The sequence below is a fragment of the Synchiropus splendidus genome, chromosome 17 (genome assembly GCF_027744825.2).
Source record: "Synchiropus splendidus isolate RoL2022-P1 chromosome 17, RoL_Sspl_1.0, whole genome shotgun sequence".
NCBI classification, from domain to species: Eukaryota; Metazoa; Chordata; class Actinopteri; order Syngnathiformes; family Callionymidae; genus Synchiropus; species Synchiropus splendidus.
In genome coordinates, this window is record NC_071350.1 from 11,967,677 (window position 1) to 11,988,513 (window position 20,837).

Sequence of the window (20,837 nt, forward strand, 5' to 3'; positions counted from 1 at the left end):
ACGTCGGGTTCTGTATTTGCCGATTGGCTTGTTTAAATGCCACCGTCACTGTTTTAAACCTAAATTTGTTCTCTTGTGTCAGTCTTCTTCTGAAACTTCTCCGCCTCATCTGAATCTCCTCCTGAAACTGAGTCTCCACCTGATAAGCTTTGTCTTTTGACTCAGCTCTTTCTTGAGTGGTTCCGTCTGTGAGTCACTCCCTGACTAAAGCACTACATACTTAGGGCCACTGGAAAACTAATCTTGATCCCAACACACAGACAAAGAATGAGCTTGTATTCCGCACCACACTTGAGAACAAACCCACAAAGTGTTTTGTGTTCATAGTGACTGGCCCCGTGACTTTATTGGCATGGCCCTCAGGAGGAGAAAGTAACACTAGTAATAGAAATGTTTCATCAGTTACCTGACAATTCCATTACAATTTATTCATCTATTTTGCAATCTAAGAGTTGTTTTTAATTTGTTTAGGTATATATGGTGCCTTAAAATAAATTGCCAGAAAAATGAAAATAAATTTTGAAAGGTGCAACTTATGTAGAAAATGTTCCGATGCTTAACATATTAAAATATTCAATTAAATTGGCATATTAATAGACATATTCTCTACACATATTTATTTTATTTTATTTTCCTGTTACATCAAGAATCAAGGCCTTTTCACCCCTTTATTTTGGCTTGACGGCCCCTCAGAGAATATAACGTGGCCCCTTATGAAATTTAACTGCGCACCCCTGGACCAGAGAGACGGGGAATGACGTGTTAAAAAGATGTGGTTTGGCTGGACAAAGACACGAAAGATCAGCGACTAACCATTTACAAGCCGACAATTTCTTTTAAGACAAAATTCTTTTTCTCCAGCAAGTTAATAAAATGCAGCTCTACGTGAAGGAACATATTGCGGATAAGATCTGGATAGGAGAACGTCTCCTCTGTCCAAGATGACAAACCCTTTAGTGTCGAAACACACTGGCCGTGTCAGCTACGTGCTGAAAGGTGTTTGTTTGCAACCCCAGTGTTCCACATCTGGAGCTGGAGATATTCGACTGTTTGGCTCAGCAACTCTCACATGGAAACTCAAATTGGCACTGAAAAGCCCAAATAACCCATCAACGCACCTCATTATGTGACAAATGAGCTGAGACTGTTTGTGAAATCTTTAGAGGAACAGCCGAGCTGCTGCACACTTAGCATGCAAGTGTGAAAGGACTTGGCTGACATCTCAATGGAGCCCTTCATTCATTACACATTGTTGTCTTAGCACTGTGAGACAAAGGCGCTCACCAGGCTCTGTCTTTCACGGTTCCACTCATCAGGAGCATGTGTGAGAAATTTTCAAGACTAGAGTGTTCATGACAAGTATCCCCGGTATGGTCAGCATTTCCTTGGCCGCCCTCCAGCCACCGGCGAGAATGATCAACTTAAGTAATGAGGGAGTTTCAGGGTGTAGCGCGACATTTGGGAAGTGTTTGGAGGGTGAGCTCTGCAGCGCACCTCAGTCTGGCCTGATCGCAAACACATTCTGCACCTTCACTCACAGTTATATTATAACAGATCCAGCCATTCTGGGTTCTTGAACTGGGCAGAGGCCCCGGCGCAGACGGCCGAATGAGGCTGGACGTTTTTTTAGTTAGCATCTAGCATCGATAGGTGAATAATAATCTTTCTACAGCACCTGTCACACAATCCAGGGTCACAGAATTTAAATCAATACAAAGCTCAAACTCAGGTTGAAACAGAACAGAAGAAGAGAAGAAAAGAAACATGGAAAATAAGTCAATAAAATTCTCAAAAACAAATCCAATAAGTAACTTCTCATAAAAAAAAAAAACTGTCTGTAAAAGGGTCAAGTTCAAGTTATGGATTTTTAGTTCATGAGTGGAAGCAGGACTTTAATAGATTTTGAAAACTAGCTTAAACCAAGAGTCATTTTTTCAAAGTTTTTTGTTTGATAGACAACACATTATTTCGTGGAGTTGCCACTACACCCACCTAATACTTTTTTTTTTTTTATAACGCAGGTATAATGAAAAATAATGAAAAGTATAATATACAGTTTAAAAAAAATAATAACTGAACCACAGGTAAATACATTAATATAATTCAATAATAAATAAATAAATAATAAGAGTTACAGCACTAAGAAATATTTAATAATATACAGTTTTAAAAAATGAATAACTGAACCACAGGTAAATACATTAATATAATTCAATAATAAATAAATAAATAATAAGAGTTAAAGCACTAAGAAATATTTTAAAATCTTTTTTTTCCTTGCAGATAAACAACCCAAGTATCTGTTTATTTTCAAAGTTTCAGCTAATTTGTGACCATATTTCCAGTGTTTTCCAAACAGCAGTGGCAGAGTTGGTTGTAACCACATTCTCTCTGCTTCCTTAATAAAAGAAAACAGCAGTGGCTAATGGCGAATGACAAAACTAGCTACATCCATTTAGCAGCAAGCTAATCACAGCTAGCGTGGACTGGAGTCGCGTGCTAGCCACAACTAACAGCGAAACAATATTTATTCATTACCGCGGGTCGCTAGCCAAACTCATATGAGTCAACAGACGGTGGATGTATACTAGCAATAGCATCGATGCCATGGAAGGCTTGTACAATATCATAATACAGTGTTGGACTCTTGATATGTATTGGTATTTTTGACAGCCTTATGTGTAGCATATAAGTGGGAAAAAAAAGCCTGCCACCATGAGATGCTCTGGGTGAAACGTCGGTCTGGCAACCGAATGACACAATACAAACGCAAGCAGCAACAACACAATCTACAGCTATCTTTAATCTCAAACGTTCTTTTGTAATATGTGTGTGGTTCGTGAGGCGAAGCGCGGCTTTCTTCCGGTTCCCGGCCGCGGTGAGAGTGTTGGTGTCGTAATAATAATAATGACTGAGAAATAGCTTCAGTTCTTGACCCCGGATCTTTCATTTTCCTCACCTCTCTGGCTGCACACACACACACACGTCGCCGGGTGATTTATACCTACTGACTGCCCCCAGCTGTTTCCACGGCGGCGAGCCAAGACGGAGCAGAGTTGAACCGGACCATGTGGCAAACTCAAACACCCACCCAAATGTGGGCCCATTTGCCGTTGCAGCTAGGATTACACATCTGAGATATCTCAACATCGGAGGGCAGATTAATAACAGGACGGCTCAGACCCGGGTTCCTGTGATCTGCCCGCCACTGAGCTCCTCGCCATCAGTGGTTTTACACCATCGCTTCTTTCTTATCCATCGTTCTGATCTCTCCAGTGGAGCATTTTTTGCGCCTCAAGATTTCATCCTGCTCAGCAGTCGGAAAGGTTCCTGTCTTTCTTTGCTATAACATGAAGCAAATCCTCTTGAGTTTAGTTTACATCATGAATGAATCAGGTGGGAGTCGGTGTGCAAGTGCTAGTGCATTCAAATGGGAATAAATGAAGATGCGTGGCAATGGAGAAATAAATGAATAAATGTGGCTGTGATTATAGGGGAAAATAAAATGCACTTGTTCAGTCTGAGTTCCATCAATGGGAAAAAAGAATGTGCTTGGAAATGTTGATGAAACTAGTTAAATAAATAAATAAACATACTTAGAACTTCAGATAATATCATTTTACATTTATTACATATTGCAAATTAAAATGAAATAATGTTCCTAAAATTACATTACCTCATTTTTTTGTCATATTTTCCCCCTGATACTGAGATTCCACAGGTACTTGTCAATTGTCATTTTTATAATACATTAATGCAGGAGTTAACTTATGTAATTTCATCAAATGAAACTGACTAATAACTGGAGTTACAAGGCGCAAAGAAAGGACAAAAAACTTTTCTTATTATACAATTTTCTTGCTTTTAAAAGTATGTATTTAACCTTGAATACCTCAAGATTTGGTGTGACTCACTTTGCTCTGGGTTGAATTTGGATTTATCCTTTAGCTTCACCACCATCAACAACAATGATAATAAAAAAAAAAAAAAATAATAATCCCCTCACAGTAGGTCATAAAAAGGATATATAATCACAATATAATAATAATAACAATAATAATAATAATAATGAACATTTTGCCATAACATTGTCTTTGTTTATGATTATTTTTGATATATTTTAACATATTCGTGCCACAGAAGAGCTTCCTCTTTGCTGTATTTGAAACACAACCCTCTCAGAGGAGGATAACATGACCGTTTTGGGTGTGAAAGTTCCGACCCCTGCTCGACTGTTCTCAGCAGGCTGAGAGGTGGGAGACACCATGGACAACTACAGACATCATACACTCACCACTGTTTTATTTCAGACACACAAGGTGAAATTAAAGGGCAGTTTTGGCAACTTTGCTGGAAGAGGCATTGAACTGAGTGACCTTGGTCTGAGTAGAAGGGGGGTGTCGCCTCATATCAAATGAAAGCAAACAGAGAAGCATCTGTGGAGCATCAGAAAGAATCCAAGTAGACAGCAAGTAAGAGACGACGTTCGGCTCATCTGACGCCATCTACCTTTTTGTGAACAGAATGAATCCTGCTGAACAGTGGAGGTGGAGCACAGCTTTGCTGTGGTGCAGCCTGTTTGTGTCTTAAGAGATTCTGCCCTTAATTTGTTCTGAATCTCCCTGTAAGACCATAACAATTGAAAACCTGACAGGGAAAAAACACACAATATCTCAACAGCTGAATGAGTTTCAACTCCTGTCCGAGATAATGTTTCATCCTTGGCAGCAGGAAGAATCTCCTCCGCCCTTCAGGAGGTTCTGATGGAAGCAGAGCAGCGTGACTCACTCAGCAGGCAGACTGTCACCATTTTAACACGTAGTGAATGTGGTTCATGAAGTGATGTTCATCATGACCCATTCTCGCGACCCAGACCGACTTTTTCACTGTAAATATTTATTCAAAAAGTTCGGCTTCCAAGGGCTGAATTCTTTTGCACTCCAATAATTATTTTTCATAAAATAAACACAGGAGTGGAGAGACTTTTTGCATAATTCCATTTAAATCCATCAAAATGTACAAGAGACACATAATACACATCAATTAAAAAAAATCATATTTACAATAAATATACTACGACGATGTAAAAAACAAGTACATTCTGAACATTGTGCAAAAGATGTGGCTGTAATCTAAGATGTATTTCAGTGGAAACTCAGATGTTTGTTGTTACGACTACAAGAAGTTGAAATGCTACAGGAGTAGGTGCAGGAGTGCAAAACGTGGGGCTGTGGGGACCACGGCTGGTGATCACGGCGAGCAGCGGCCTTCAGTCTGTTTGGGGTTGAGGAAGGTCACCATCTCCCGGATGCCGTCCTCACACAGAGATGGATGAGCTCTGTTCAGGTCTTGTCCTTCCTCCTTGAATTTTCTCCACTTGTCTAGAAGACGGAACCATCGGCCGTCACCACGGGAACAATGCCGCTGACTAACACAGTGGAATAAACTTGAAAAGAACGCAAACCTTCATCCAAAGTGGTGAGTAATGTGAAGTTTTCCGGATGATCCGTGATGTCTTTTCTTTGGACTTCCCCGATTTCCATCAGCTGTAAAACCCCTGCAAATAAAGAGTCATAAGACGCGATCACAATGGCTGCTGAAAATAAGGTTATTGATGCTGTGGTTTCACACATTTTATTTTAGTTATTTTTAATAATATTCAAGTGTTAATAAACTCTTTGTTTATTCCCGTACATGATTGAATAAACACAATGCAAATTTCTAAAAATAAAACTATGATCTAATCATCCTCTTTTCATGGTAAACCGCAACTTTAAATGCATATGATAGAGTCAAATACATAAAATGAAAACAATATGACTGAATAAACAGAAATTTAATTTTAAAAAAATAAAATTATGATCAACTGAAAATTTTTATTGTAAACTGGAACTTTAAATGTATATTATAGAGCCAAATATATAAATTAAAAGATAGAATATGGCTGAATGAGCAGAAGGCAAATTTCTATAACTAAAATTATGATAAACTGATCCTTTTTATGTCAAACTCCAACTTTAAATGTAGATTATAGAGACAAATACATAAATAAAAGGAAGAACTGCATTGGATTATTGCACCTTTGACTGCAATACTGAAGCCTCCTAGTCTTTATGCAGCCAAAGTGTAACAGAAATATATATATAATAATGAAGATTTGTACTCTGGGAAAAACAAATCTCATCTCCTGTTTACCTCACTTGAACACATATAACCTCTCTATTTATCCAACTAGTTTACTTTTAAAAGGGAAGGTGCAGACAAATAACACAAGGAGGTGTGTACACAAATACAACACACAAACAAATATCAGCAAACACACTTTCAAGCAGGGGTTCGAAGCACAAACACACATCTCCCAGTTGTTTAGTGACAGCTAAGCACATAGTACAAACATAGATAGATCAACAACGGCTACGAAGACGCACACACACACAGAAGTGTTACCACAACTATATGTTAATATACACAAAGTCACTATCTTTTCCGCACTTAAAACACACATGACTCGCGCACAGTTGGAGAAGATGATCCAGTCAGGTGAGTACACACCAGACACACAGTCACGCCACGCTCAGGAACACACACACACAATGCAGCCAACACAAGGATGACGTGTGAGTGTGTAGTTCCACTTCTGAACATCAGTTCTGAACAAGTTTTCCGCACCTTCCACCGTCTTCCAGACCTGAACCTCCACCTCAGCCGTGCTCTGCTTTTCCACCACGATGATCCGAACCGTGTTGGGCGAGTCCACTTTCAGCGCCGGCTCCACTTTGTACACCAGAAGGTTATTTTTGTAGCCGGTGTAGCACTGGGTCTGGTTCCCTTCAGTTTTGTTTTCTGGAGAGGAACAACAAAGAAGATTTATGAGGAGCGAAGCTGGCCGCCAATCCAAACTCTCCGCTGGAACATTGGTGTTTTCTACCTGGACATGTCAGGCAGCACTTCCCTGCTAGTTTCACAGGCCGCCTGCACGGGTACTTGCTCGGACACGTGATGCGTTTACAGTCCTGCAGGCCGTCGCTGCAAGAGCACAGGATGCATTCCAGGACCTTGCCCAAAACTGGATGCCACATGTCTCCATGCGAGTAGGTCTTGCCATTGTACAAACAAGCTGAAGGGGAAAACATCTCAGTGTTGTGCTACATGTGGAAATGATTGTTTACCCGTGAGGAACTATAAAATCAAAGGTCAATGAAGCAAGCAAGGTGCTCTGACGGAGCCTCACCTCGCTGGTGTTTCCTCTGCAAGAGAATTTTCACCGTGGTCTCCGAGGCACCTTTGAGGTTAAGTTTGCTGAGGCTTAGGCCGCGGCTGGGGGTCCTGACCCTGTGGGGCCCCGGCTTGGTCCGGCCCTGCTCTCCTGAGCACTGGTCCACCGAGTGTCTCTGCGCGATAGAGGCAGCAAGGTTACTCTGATCACTGAAGAAAGAGGCTCAGGAGCAAAGCTAAATGTCACACGCGCACAATGGACGTTATTATGAAGGGAAAGGTTGCGGACGTACAACGCCTCGGTTCAGCTGCAGGCTTCCATCTTCAGTGGACAAGAAAACGCCGCTCTGATCTGAAACAAAGAAACACAAAGGTCGCGTAGCGTATATCCAAAATATGGGTTCACTGACAGCACTCTGGTTTCCTCCCACGGTCCAAAAAACATACAGAGGTTAAGAAGTCACGACTCCAAATTAAGTGTGACGGGAAAAAGTGGAAGAAAATAAATATTTCTGTGGCGTAAATGAGAATCATTGAAGCAAAGTAAACACCACATTTTCCTTCACTTAAAGCCAAACTGTAATATAACACAAAAAGCACTAAGACAGTGCAGACCTTTGCGAAATCACTTGTTCACATGTTTCAGTTTATTGATAGCATTCAAAATCTTTTGGAGGATTTGAAATGTCACTGATGTCAATGAGCTAAATCAGACAGCAGGTGGCAGCACTGCTAAGTTTTTTTTTCTAAGCTCATGTTGAAGCGTTTCCTGAAAATCTCTAAAAAAAATGAATCTTTCTTTTCTATAGTTATTTTGATAACACATAGACAAACGTTGATCACATGACACAGACTTGGGTTTCGCGTAGCATTAAGGGAACTCTTCCTGCTAATGAACTTTATTTGTAATGGTATTTAAGTGATTATTTCATTCAGAGAATTCAGGTTACGATGAGGATGTGTTTAGGTATGTAGTCTGCTCCTTTAAATAGAAAAAGGTCGGTTCAGGGGCCATTTGTGGCCCTTGATTTATTTTATACGGTCAACTGTCTTGGTCTTAAATGTATTAAAGCTCTGAAGAGCATCAAATACAAAAAAAATGTCAAACAAAGAATGTATTTTAAACAAGATAAATCCTAGAATTGTGCTCCGGATCAAGCGTTTGAAACATTAACATGAGCTACATTTAATAACTTTTAGATTTTCCTCACTGAGACTAAGTCAGCTAAACCTACTGCAGTATGTGCAGCAAGATGAAGTGCAACTATAGCATGACATATATGATGTCAAATGAATGGTTCAAATCCAACCATGAGCTGTGAGAGCGACTCCCACCTTTACACATCAAACAGCAAGAGTCCGGGACTGTGACTGGAGCGGCGCATGTGACTGGCAGACAGGTCTTCAGGCCGCAGAAGATATTTCCATTCTGAAAATGTTGACAAAAGCAGTTGATTTAAAATGACTCCCTAGATTCCTTTGGCTATGAAACCACACAAGCCAATGTTTTCAGCTACTAAGGTCGAATGCAAATAACTGTTTAAAAGCGTTACAAGCTTTGCTTTTAAACTACGCCATCGCTCGTGAAAGTCAACTGTAAACCTGCATGAACGTTAGAAAGGAGCTTTTCATAGATGCTCAGCTGCACGTTCTTCTGTTAGTGACGCAAAATGTGTTTTATTTGAGGAGAACTTTCACAAGCAAAGCAATAAACATCACAATGATCTGCGAGCCCTCACGCTGTGACTGGGCAGCTTCATCGGCTGCCTCATGCGTCTCACGCTGAAGACATCCGAGCCACTGACCCCATGAATAATCGATGATTTGGCCCAGAACTGCTGTCGTTGTTATTCAACATTTAAAGCATTATTATTATTATATTATAATTAACGTAATATATACTATATTATAAATATTATTATAATTGTTGTTATTATTATTATTATTTTCCCACAGCAAAAAATAATGCCCGTACTCAAAGTAAAACAGCTTGTTTTATTATTTTATTTAATTTGAATTATTTTAATTATTACGTTTGAATAATGAAGAAATATTCCTACTGTTTAACTTCACAAATCGCAAAATATTATGATTTATGAAAAATCACCATGTCATTTGACACTGAAGCTAAATATTTTATTACATTATATCCTTTACTACTTTAAGACAAAGATGTAAATACCTCTTGGAAAACAGTCATACAATTAGATTATAATACTAAATTTATAATATTAATAAATACAACAAAACATTACAACAAAAAAATACAAATAATAATAATTATTATTAAATTACTTGGGAAAAATGTCCCAGAATTTAACAATAGTTACGATTCAAAAACAAGAACATGTAATAATGAATATAAAGATAGTTATGCAATAACAAAAATAGATTATTGCTGATTGCATGAATATCAATTTTAATATACAAATTGGTGAAATAATATTATAAAAACTAATATATACAACAATAAAAAAAATAAATTGTATTTTAATTTATGGGATAATAATAGGATACAATATAAAAGTAAAATAACAAAAACATTACTATGATTGTTAACAATGTGATCAGTATAAATAATAAATAATATAATAATGTCATCTATAATATAAACACATAACATGTAAACACACCGGGAAATATGAGCTCTGGACAGTATGTTTGCATGAAATATAATGTACTAAATATAAATGTAAAATATACAAAAATTAAAATGGATCAGTTGAAATGGGTCACATGAAGAACTAAAAAAGACAGTTATTCTTCTGCATAATTGTTGTCTAGCTCATCTAAATGGTGCATGTTCGCAGCGACTCACAGCACAAGTGCACATGGCACACTGGTTGCTCTGCTTGGATGGGAAGAGGTCATGTTTGGCGAAGCTCTCCCCGGGTTGATAAACACTACCATTGTACCTGCAGGACCTGACTGAAGCCCTCAGGCCAGCAGGACTGCGGGGCTCATCTAAGGGGGCAGATGCATCAGAAGATCAGAGGAAAGCGTGAGCATCAGCTGAAGAAGGAGGAGGCAAACTTTACCCGAGCACCGTGGACAGCACTGCTGTGGGTCCACCACTGGGTTCTCGCAGGACAGAGCCGGACACTTGATCGTGTTGCATTTCACATGGCCCGACTAAGAGAGAGCAGCATCACAGTAAACAAGGCTCCGCTTTAGTGGCGACATCTGCTTCAGCTAAACACCGTTTCATCTCAGTTTTTGGAGGATAGGAACATACCTCTGTGCAGACGCAGCGCATGCAGAACATGAACCCGAAAGGCTCCAGATAAGGATGCCAACTGTCTCCAGGTTTATACGTCTTGTCTTTGAAGGTGCAGACCAGCCCCAGACCTGGATTTCCAAAATAAAAAAGGGAAGAGCTGTGGAAAGGCAGTGAAGGGTATGACGCAGATAGACTGGAACAAAGGGGGGAAATATGTGCCGACAGAAGGTCAAGTAAGAACTATGTCCACTGAAAGAATCTTGGAGGTTATTTAAGACGAAGCAGAAGTCGGTGACAAAGACCTTCACAATGATCAGGACTCCTTCTTAACAAAGTTATTTTAGTGGTGTCAAGATGTGAGAGAGAGCAGAGGGAGACTTACCTCTCCGTTGTTTGAGCAGCGCGTCTGCACTGCAAATAATGAAGAGGAAAAAGAGGGACTTCATGATTTGCACGTGCAGCCCTGAAGTCCTCAAGGATAAGTATGTGATCCTGCAGGAGATGAAGTGGAGCACAGTGTGAGACAAGAGGGAGAGAAAATTGGCTGCTTGCTTGATCTGCGACGCCTCCTGTAGGAGGCGGAGGGGTATGGCATCGCACAGCTGAGACATCAATAAGAGATGTGAAAACAGAGACACAGGACAGGAGCTCGTGTGGAAGACAGATCATATAATAATAATATATATAATATAATAATACAAGTGAGGCTGATGATGTTATATTAATAATAAACATTGTGCTTATTTTTATGACCTTAAATTATGAAATTGTTCTGCTCATATGTACATGTAACTTGCACTATTTTAACATGAAACATGAAACAACCTTTAAATTCTTGAGATGTACAGTGTTCTACTAAAATCAGAATCAGCTTTATTGCCAATGTCAGTGAGGATTGCACCGACTGGGAAAGTGATTTGGTACATGGTGCAATAATGAACTAAATTAAAATAGATATATTTTTTAATAACTGAATAAAAATAAACAATAATAATAAAAGTAATTAATAAACAAATAAGCAGCAAACAAGAGGCTAAATATTGCTTGGACCTAATGGGAATTATTTATTATACAATATCAATATTGTTGGAATTGCTTGTGCTACTAATAAAGAAGTGATTCACAGACGGAGGAATACTGAATGAGAGAGGAAGCAAGGGAGGAGAGTGGGTGTGGTTGAGTGTGAGTGAGAAAGAGAGAAGTTACAGCAGGAGTACAACGGCGGGAGTGAAGCAGACCCTGGAGGCCGGAGCAGACATTGTAACTTGTTGGCGGGTCCAAGGTCAGAGGGAGGAGGCTGGAAAGTACCATCTTCTCTAGGGCTGGATGGAGCTGGTCCCGATAAGAGCCATTTGGGTACGGAGGAGGGGTGTGTGACCGTTGCCATGGTTACGAGGTAGCGCTGGCGTCAACGGCTGAGGACCAATCAGATGAGGACAAAGCCCACGTGGAGAACTTTTGTGTATAAAGGGGTCAAGACTGTAGATATTTTTTTGTCTACTGGACTACTGCTAAGGCTAAGTCAGGTGTAGTTGCTAACCCAGAATTTTGCGTATGTATTAGACTCCTCTGTCAGGGAATACATTTCTTGGATAAAACTTGTTGGATTCTGGTAGTCATTTTCAAGAGTGAACGGAAGTGCGGAGATACACGGGAGGTATATTTCCAACGGACCATATAAAATGATCCTGCGTGCCAGAGTCAGCCCCTCAACCCCAAGTTTGCCACTAGTTCTTCACAATGGTATATTAGAATAAAACATGCAAACAAGTGAGATCACATGCATTAAACTCCACGCCCCACCAAGTCCTTTAACATAGCTAACAAGTCAAGTAAAAAACCAGCTACTTTAGCGGTCAAGTGTTTGACCGCATTTCTAAAATGAATCTTGACATAGATGAAAGTGAAAAATGCACATTTTGCCTGAAGGAGTCAGAGATGCTTAATGTTATAGTTAGCCTCTAATAACTAAAGCCCAGACTCTCACATTTCACAGTGAAATACTGTTGGGTTTTTTTTGTCCAAAAAACATCCCTTTTTTGAGTTATCGCTCCATTAAAACAAAAACTATTAACATGAGATTTCATTACCTTTTATTAGGCAACAAACACATCAGGGCTTTGTTCACTCATTCATCTGTTCAAACTCCAAAACAGTTGAATGGATTTCATTTCACTTTCAGCGCTGGTTGGACCTTGGCTCAGAAGCAGTTTGTTTGTGGCAGTTTTCTGTAGGTTCCCTTGTGTTTACGCATGTTTTCCTTCATTGTTTTCACTGAGCCGATGAGCACATGACCAACTCCAGTTAAAGTAGGGAGAACGTGGACATCTTGATTTCATAAAACATAAGTCACTGAAATAAATCAACTTTCATACAACTATGTTGGAAAAATGTGGCTATACCAACATTTTCAAGGGTTCCTCACTCATTTCCAGCAGCTGGCCTCTTCTTCATGTCCTGACTGTTATCTTGTAGGCACTCTAGGGCAGTACTGCCATCTGCTGTCCGTTTGTGCTCATTGCATGTCAAATATTAAACAAGAATAACAAGGGTAGGGCAATAATATTGGGTTAAATAATGCTGTTCACCTAGCCACTACTGACCATCTGCTCTTTCATCTTACTTTTGATATTTATAATTCGGACGAAACACATGCAAACACTGCCACAAAACTAGATATCATAATACAGATCAAGACCACTTTATTAACACACATGCTTGGATGAAGCACACACTATCACATCAAAAGGAAAACAGGGGGAGACCAAAAGGAAACACAAACTCTTCACATGAACATAATAAAACTCAGTGATGCTGATTCCAACATTCTGGAATCTCCTATGGTTTCTCCATCTACTGTGATCCTGACACAACATCAGTGCAAATGCAGACAAAGATCACAGATTCCTTTTTTCCCCCTTAAAGGGTCACACATCCTGAGGAAGAGAGGCTTTAAAAACAAAAAAGGGGGAACATTTCCAGAACAGTTTAAAAGTTCCTCCGGGGAGGACTTAGCAAGCAGCATTTAAGTTACCATCACCTAAAATGTCGACCTAAAAACTCAAACCCTGCCCATTTACACCTAAAAAAAATAGTTAAAATCTCTGAATGTGAACAGACTGAATTTCCCAGACTTCACAACGCAGCTGCAGAGAAGTTCAACTCTCTTTTGGGATTGGTTTTTTCTTGCACCTGCAGCACTTTCAACGCACGCGCACGCACACGTACACACACGTACACACACGCACACACACACACACACACACACACACACACACACACACACACACACACACACACACACACGCACACACGCACACACGCACACACGCGCACACACACACACACACGACTAAACATCTCAGAAGCTGCTGCCGTGAGCTCCTGTGTCATCCTCCAGCTTCTGTCGTTTCTTGGCTCGGATTGCATTCATGGCTTCTTCTATTGAGCGAGTGTCTCTCTTGTTGGCCACCGGGACTTAAGGGAAATAAAACACAACGAAACAGTCACTCCCACCTTTCATGCTCATTCAGAGACGCACCAGCAGAAACCAATCGGAAGGATTCATGCTGGTCTTTACATGATTCATCTTTAAAGGCCAATAACTGCTGCAAAACACTTTCTGAATCATTTGTAAAGTTGTTTATAGTGAAGCAATAGCAACCGTGGGTTGTCATGGACTCACCACAGCCGTAGGACCTGTTGGCCTCCAGTGTGTGGGCAGCGTCTTTGGCTGCAGAGGTGCCAATCAAGTGGCTGTACTTGTCCCTGTAATTGGAATTAGGACACATCTCCGGGGTCTTTGTGCGGCTGGACGAAGCTTCTTCGAGAGCAGCCTGCTCCTAGAGAAGAAAAAAAAAAAACATGTCAGAGAGAAGTAACTTTTATAAGGAAAACTTACTTCTCAACAGAGACATACGGCAGAGAGGGATGCAGCTACAACACATAGCAGTTAGAAGGATAAAAGAACTGCATTTCATGTTGTGTTCAAGCACTGGAAAGACACAGGTGAACAACCCAAACTTACCGGTTTCAAGTGAACAATACGGTAATCTGAACCCACCTTCAGCCGTCGGCGTTCCTCAGCTTTCTTGGGGTCCCACTCCTCTCCTTTACGGTAAGCTTCCAGCTCCTCGTCCGATGGAGCAAACTCCTGCGAGATACCAAATGTATATAAGTCAAGATAGTGTGTAGGTTTTTCTACCTCCAGATTTAGACATGAAATGGGAGCGCAACACCAGCACTACTAAGCCTACAAACCTTCTTAAAGAGCATGACGTAACGGCTCTCCTCATCATCTCCAAATGAAAATGAGGTCAGACCAGCAACCTCTGCAACATCATGTCTGAGAAACAGAAAAAAAGTAGTAGGACACACATTGTATGAGCCCTCAGTCACCATGCAGCGAATGAGACTTACAATATACTTCTTTCAATCTTCCCCATGGGGTTGTACTTCCGTTTCTGTTGTGAGCTGTCTTGAATGAACTCCGACACCTCTTTCTCCATCTGAAAAGACCGTTTAGGAAATCGATTTCCCTTTCAATATAAAATGCATGTTATATCAGAAGACAAAAACTACATACAGTGGTACCTCGGTTTTCGAACGTCCCGGAATTCGAACAAATCGGAGTTCGAACAAAGATTTTGAGATTTTTTTGCTTCGGATTTCGAACGAAAATACAGAACTCGAACACATCGAAACATAACGTGCACGGACCGATGAGCTGACCCCCGATGCACTTTGTTATTGTGTATAACGCAGCCTCTGTATGCAGACGTGTCCCGTTAGCTACATTTACTGACTGTTTTTTCTTCATATTGAGGTGTAAAACCTTTCCTGTCTCCACACTGGACCGTGGTAGAGGGTCACAGGGGAGGTGCTCGCTCTCCACACCTCCGAGGCTGGAGCGCGCACTCCAGGGTTTGATGTCCTGTTGTGGGCTGGAGCTGGGACAGGGATGAGGCGAGTCTGGGACAGAGCATGACTTGGTTTATGACTTTGTCACAGCCAAACTGCACAGAAGCGCACATTCAGAGCTGGACACGCACCGGGCACCTCTTCACTTCTGGAGAGATGTCACTCACTCTGCAACCCCTCCCACATGCAGCGGCCACACACATAGAGGAACAGCCACCTGCAGCAGACACTCTACATTCACTGCTACAAAAGACTATTTCAAGGCTTGGATTTCTTTTTCTATTCATTGTAATGGGAAAAATTGATTGAGATTTCGAATAATTCGCTTCTCGAACAGTCGTCTGGAACGGATTGCGATCGAGAACCAAGGTACCACTGTACTAAAAATAAGGATTAATCATTTAAAAGCACAAGCACAAGCAAGCACAATATGTCATGAAAATAACCAGTACAATTATATACGGCAAGATAACAGTAAATATATTTACGTCAACGACACATGGCATAAATAATATTTAGTTACCTTAAACCGTTATATAACGCAGTAACTATGTCAATAAAAGAAAAGTCTCCTTGCATTCACTTACCTTTTGCCTGAACGCAGCTTTCTTTTTTTTCTCCTCTTCCTCCATCTTTTTGAGTCTGGCGGCTTGTTCTTCAACAGGACACAATTGTGTGTGAATGGAATGTGAAATGAAACTTGGACAGGTTAGTGAAATGATTTGTCGGGAGTAGATATTGTCAGAGAAGAGAAGATGTCAGGGGATTATCTGGGGAACATATATGCAAGTGAGAAAAGGATGGGGTTAACATTGGGACTGTCTTCAGTCATGATGTCACCATACTGGTCGGTGGTGGTGGTGAAGAAAGAGCTGAGCCAAAAGGCAAAGCTCTCTACATTCCATCTCTCACCTATAGTCACAAGCTTTGGACCATAGACAAATTCAGAATTTGCTTGCCTCAACAACATTTGAATGCACTGAGTAAACACGAAAACATCCGTAATTCAAGTTGCTTTATCAACTTTTCAACGACACTACGATGAAAGACTATTTCGAAAGTGAAACTATTTGGACAAAATGGCAAACGTCGTCGAAAACACAGAACTAGATGTTGATATGTGGGGGAAAATGACTCCAAACCGAGTAGTTAAAGGCGTTATGTGGAGAGCAGCAACAGCGGCTTGAAGGTCCTGGCTCAACCCGCTGGCTTTAAAGGGTCGGCATTCTTTATCTTTCAAGTTCAAGTCCCATATTATGCACTGCTTTCAGACCCGGGGAGACGATGTGAAGAACTTCTTGCACTTATGTCGAGTTGGGCTGAAAACAGAATGGACGTTCAGGTCAACACTATTGTACCTTTCGCCTTTCGCCGGCTTTCCTTGTCGCCGACTGTGGGAGGCTTCTCCATCGAGTTTAAAATAGAGCCCAGTAAGTCCGCCATGTTTTGAAGGTCGGGGTCGTTGTTTGCGCACGCAAGTTCTTAGCGATATAATATAAATAGCAGCAGCTCCCCCATTAACCAAAGCGAAGTTAGCGTTAGCATCGGTCACGTTTGCACTGCGGACCAATCAGAGTGCCCTAACGTCACGCCGCTTTGTTACGCTCCTTCCGGAGCACGCACGTTTGATATTAGAATGTATATAATAAAAATAAACATTTTTGAAGAAAAACTGTATTGAAGAAATTGCCGAGTAGTAAACTTGACAAATATTGACGAACATAAAATATGATGACGTAAGCAAAGCTTTATGATAAAATCTTTGTCAACCAGGGAGGGAAGTATTACCTACCACGGACATGCTTTAAAAATGATCCTAAAAATATACCTCAGGTAACATTCATTTACAAATTAACAAGTATGAAATTTGTGTTTGCAACTAAAAATATATGAGTAAACATTATTTTCACTGAGTTGTGTTGGAATTATTTGGTTAGCAATTACGTCGCCATATAATAAATAATAATAATAATAATAATTTTGCAGGGACGTACATTTGTTAAAAAAAATACATAAAAAAAAAAAAAAATCCTAGTTACTTGGATGTAACCCCAGTTCTATGAGTACATGCTCTGCCCTATAACGGACCTCGCTATTGGTTTATCCCGAAGGCCTTTGCGTAAACTAATAGAATCAGAATCAGAATCAAATTTATTGCCATGGTCAGTGGGGCTCCCACCAACTAGGAAAGTGTTTTGGAATAAAATAAAATAAAATAAAATAAACAACAAAGGCTGTTCACAAATTCAACTGTCTGACGGCCGAGGGGAAGAACCTGTTCCTGTGACGGGAGGTTCTGGTCTGGATCGACTGTAGCCTCCTGCCAGAGGGAAGAGGAACAAACAGTCCATGTCCAGGATGAGATGGGTCAGCTCTGATCCCACCTATACGTTTCTGGGTCCTGGAGACATACAGGTCCTGAAGAGGTGGCAGGCTGCAACCGATCACCTTTTCAGCAGAATGTACGATGCGCTGCAGTCTGCTCTTGTCCCTGGAGGTGGCGTTGTTGTACCAGACGGTGATAGGGGAGGTGAGGATGGACTGGATGATGGCTGTTTAGAACTCCACCAGCAATTTCGTCGGTAGTCGTAGTTTTCGTAGCTGCCTCAAGAAGAACATTCTCTGCTGGGCCTTCCTGATGAGGGACCTGATGGTTGGCTCCCATTTGAGGTCCTCAGTGATGGTTTCTGGGAAGCAGAAGGCGTCCACAATAGGAATGGGTAAACCAGCCAACATGAGAGGAGACTCTCCTGAAGTCCATGATCATCTCCACTGTCTTCTGGACGTTGAGCTCCAGGTTGCTGACTACTTTAATGGTGCTGACCACTGCAACTCCTGCAGTTTTCGTCGCAAACAGAAGCACTCTACATACTGTATCTTTAATATACTATGCTGTTTCAATGTTTAAATAATCAACTAAAATCTATATAACTTTGTCACATGCTTATCTAAAGAGTAGTATATTTACCTTTTGTTTACCTTTGCTTGTCGGTTTGCTGTGGAAGAGGTCAACTGGTCTATCCAGATTTTATTCATGCATCGATCGATGTAGTGTTTTTAAAAGTACTGCTGTATGGGAAACTACTTCAGAATGGGATTCCCCCCTCCACTAAAATGTAGTGGTCCATGACAGTGTGATCCGTTATTCGGCTGCAGAACAATGGCCCCCACGCCCACTGAGGTCAAAACGCTGTATAAATACAGCACGGGCCAGTCAACAACAGAATCTGAAGGCTTAGTGCTGGCTCACCATGATGAGACTGAGCTTGGCTCTCCTTGTGCTCCTCCTGGTATTTGCATTTGGAGAGGGTAAGTGTCAGCAAATCTTTGATGCAGTCATGATTTTTGCACCATGATTCATGGTGTGGAACTTAACTCCAAAAGGGAACGAACCAGAGGTGCAACAAAGGACTTGTGGTTATAGAGGGCTCTGCCGGCGCCATTGCTATGCCCAGGAGTACGTTGTCAGTCACCATGGTTGCCCTCGCAGATACAGGTTTTTATTCACACAACTTTGCACCTCCACTGATAAAAAATGCTTCTCTATAATGGCCGCTCACTTGCAGGTGCTGTGCGTTGCGTGTTTAGCCTGGGCTCAGGCTCCCGCTGACGTCCGTGAGATGTCTCGGCTGGATATTATCAGCGTGTGGCTTCCTGCTGCTGGATCATTCAATTGCATTTTCAATTCTCTAATGCACTTAAGCAAACTACAACAAGCAGGTTTGCTTTTTCTGCAACCTCATGCAGTTCTGACGCACAAAAACATGCCGTTCCTCCTGCTCTATTAATATTCTTTTCATGTTTGGACGACCTGCTGCAGTGTGATGTGAATAAAGGCATGGAAATAACATGGATTGATTTATTTTGTCCCCGCTCTCGTCTCAATGGCATCATGATCAAAGCATGTTTCCATCACCCTTGTTTAAAACTCCAGCTTCCACTGTGCTATAATACAGCATACTGACACCAGACGCTCCATCAGACCAGATCGAGTTGGAAGCTGGATGTCACTCGTAAGCGACGGCCACTGTATTGTTCTCTTTATTGTCATCTGGGCTGTGTCTGTATTCCACTCGGGCAGCCCAGCGTGACCCATCTACAATAGGGGCAGACGTCCCAAAGCCTGTTTACATCAGTCTGCACTGCTTATACAAGTTATCATTCAACACCACAACATTTAAAATAAAATCAGTTTGTTCAAACATTCCCTGTCTGCTCTGCTCTCACTGATGCACAAGACACGTCGCAGCTAGGATGATAACAACAACAAACATGGAGGAATGTTCTTCGCTACACAATGCCCAGGGTTTCTACTACTCTGAATGTACTTGAAATTCTTATAAAATTGAAATTTTTATACAAATATTTTCAAGACATTAAAAGAGCTTTAGTTTAAATAAGGAGGTGGTATTGTGCTACTGGCAAACTGATGCAAAATAAACAATATTTTGTTGTTCTAATGTATGTATGGGTCCATCATTTGATTCAGTAATATACCAAATTCATTCAAAGAATTTATTTTGTAATATTTCTGAATTAAAAAAAACACTGCAGCGAACATTTTCATAGAGCTGCAATCCACAGATGAGCGTATGTTCAAGAAACACAAGTTTTCCGGACTACATTTTCCTGGTTGTGGCGTGATCCACTGTCAGAAGTGTAATTCTTACCATGGACTTCAGTTGTACCTGATGGAATGTAGGTGCATCCATTCCTTGGTCATCACTGTTTAGCCATACAATTGCAGACAGATGGCAGTAGGCTGCGACACAACCTGAACCAATCAGGTGTTAAGTGTTTTTGCTCTGGGACACAACAACATAAACATGTGTGGGGCTGGCGTTGAACTGGCAACCTCTGAGTCACAGACCAGCCTCTCTATCACCAGAGCTGTCAACGCAACACAGTAAAAGGTTGTAAAAAACGGTCCATGCTTCCATAAGAAATGAGAGGTCAAGCTGTCTGCTCCATTACATCTGTTCTGGAAGCTCTGGAATCGTTTCACATTGTTGGAATTTGGACAAATAGTCATGAGACATAAAACATGGAAACAGATAGCACTATATTGTCATCCATTTATCTGGTAAGTTATCTCTTATCACAAAGCACTTTTATACGCTTGGACTTTGCAACCTTGCACCTTTAAAACAACAATTTTTAGTACTGGATGAAAGGAAACCTTTTCAAACTAAACTGCTCGGGCAGTATTGTGAAACAAAGCTCAATAAAAAGCGACAGCCTGCAGGGGTTTGCATGGGCATTACAAAAGAGAGACAGAGTGAGTGAGTCAGACGCCTTCCTTGAAGACCAGGGGCCTGGTTGATATGGAAACATTGGAGTCCAGATGAACACGCGTGGAGCAGATGCCAGGTGAATGGCCCATCAAGTTAATTTAGCTGCTTGTGATGCTGTGACGCATGAAGATTACAGTCTTCACGCATCAACGGGCTGGTGATTGTTGACGACAACAAGGATGCAGACA

The 20,837-nt window shown here is 41.0% G+C and overlaps 2 protein-coding genes across 2 annotated transcripts; both read right to left on the reverse strand.

Moving 5' to 3' along the window:
• Positions 1–4,677: 4,677 nt before the first annotated feature.
• chrdl2 (chordin-like 2) lies at positions 4,678–11,052 on the reverse strand. Its single transcript, XM_053847395.1, has 11 exons — positions 10,818–11,052; positions 10,451–10,563; positions 10,254–10,347; positions 10,034–10,179; positions 8,551–8,644; positions 7,509–7,567; positions 7,232–7,391; positions 6,929–7,117; positions 6,670–6,843; positions 5,465–5,557; positions 4,678–5,381 (listed from the first exon to the last, which is right to left on the reverse strand). The coding sequence occupies exons 1-11, from the start codon at positions 11,044–11,046 to the stop codon at positions 5,251–5,253; spliced, it is 1,482 nt and encodes a 493-aa protein (XP_053703370.1). The 5' UTR covers positions 11,047–11,052; the 3' UTR covers positions 4,678–5,250.
• A 991-nt stretch (positions 11,053–12,043) lies between these two features.
• On the reverse strand, positions 12,044–16,921 carry spag7 (sperm associated antigen 7). Its single transcript, XM_053846947.1, has 7 exons — positions 16,714–16,921; positions 15,943–16,010; positions 14,855–14,943; positions 14,696–14,780; positions 14,499–14,588; positions 14,121–14,277; positions 12,044–13,912 (listed from the first exon to the last, which is right to left on the reverse strand). The coding sequence occupies exons 1-7, from the start codon at positions 16,796–16,798 to the stop codon at positions 13,797–13,799; spliced, it is 690 nt and encodes a 229-aa protein (XP_053702922.1). The 5' UTR covers positions 16,799–16,921; the 3' UTR covers positions 12,044–13,796.
• Positions 16,922–20,837: the final 3,916 nt, after the last annotated feature.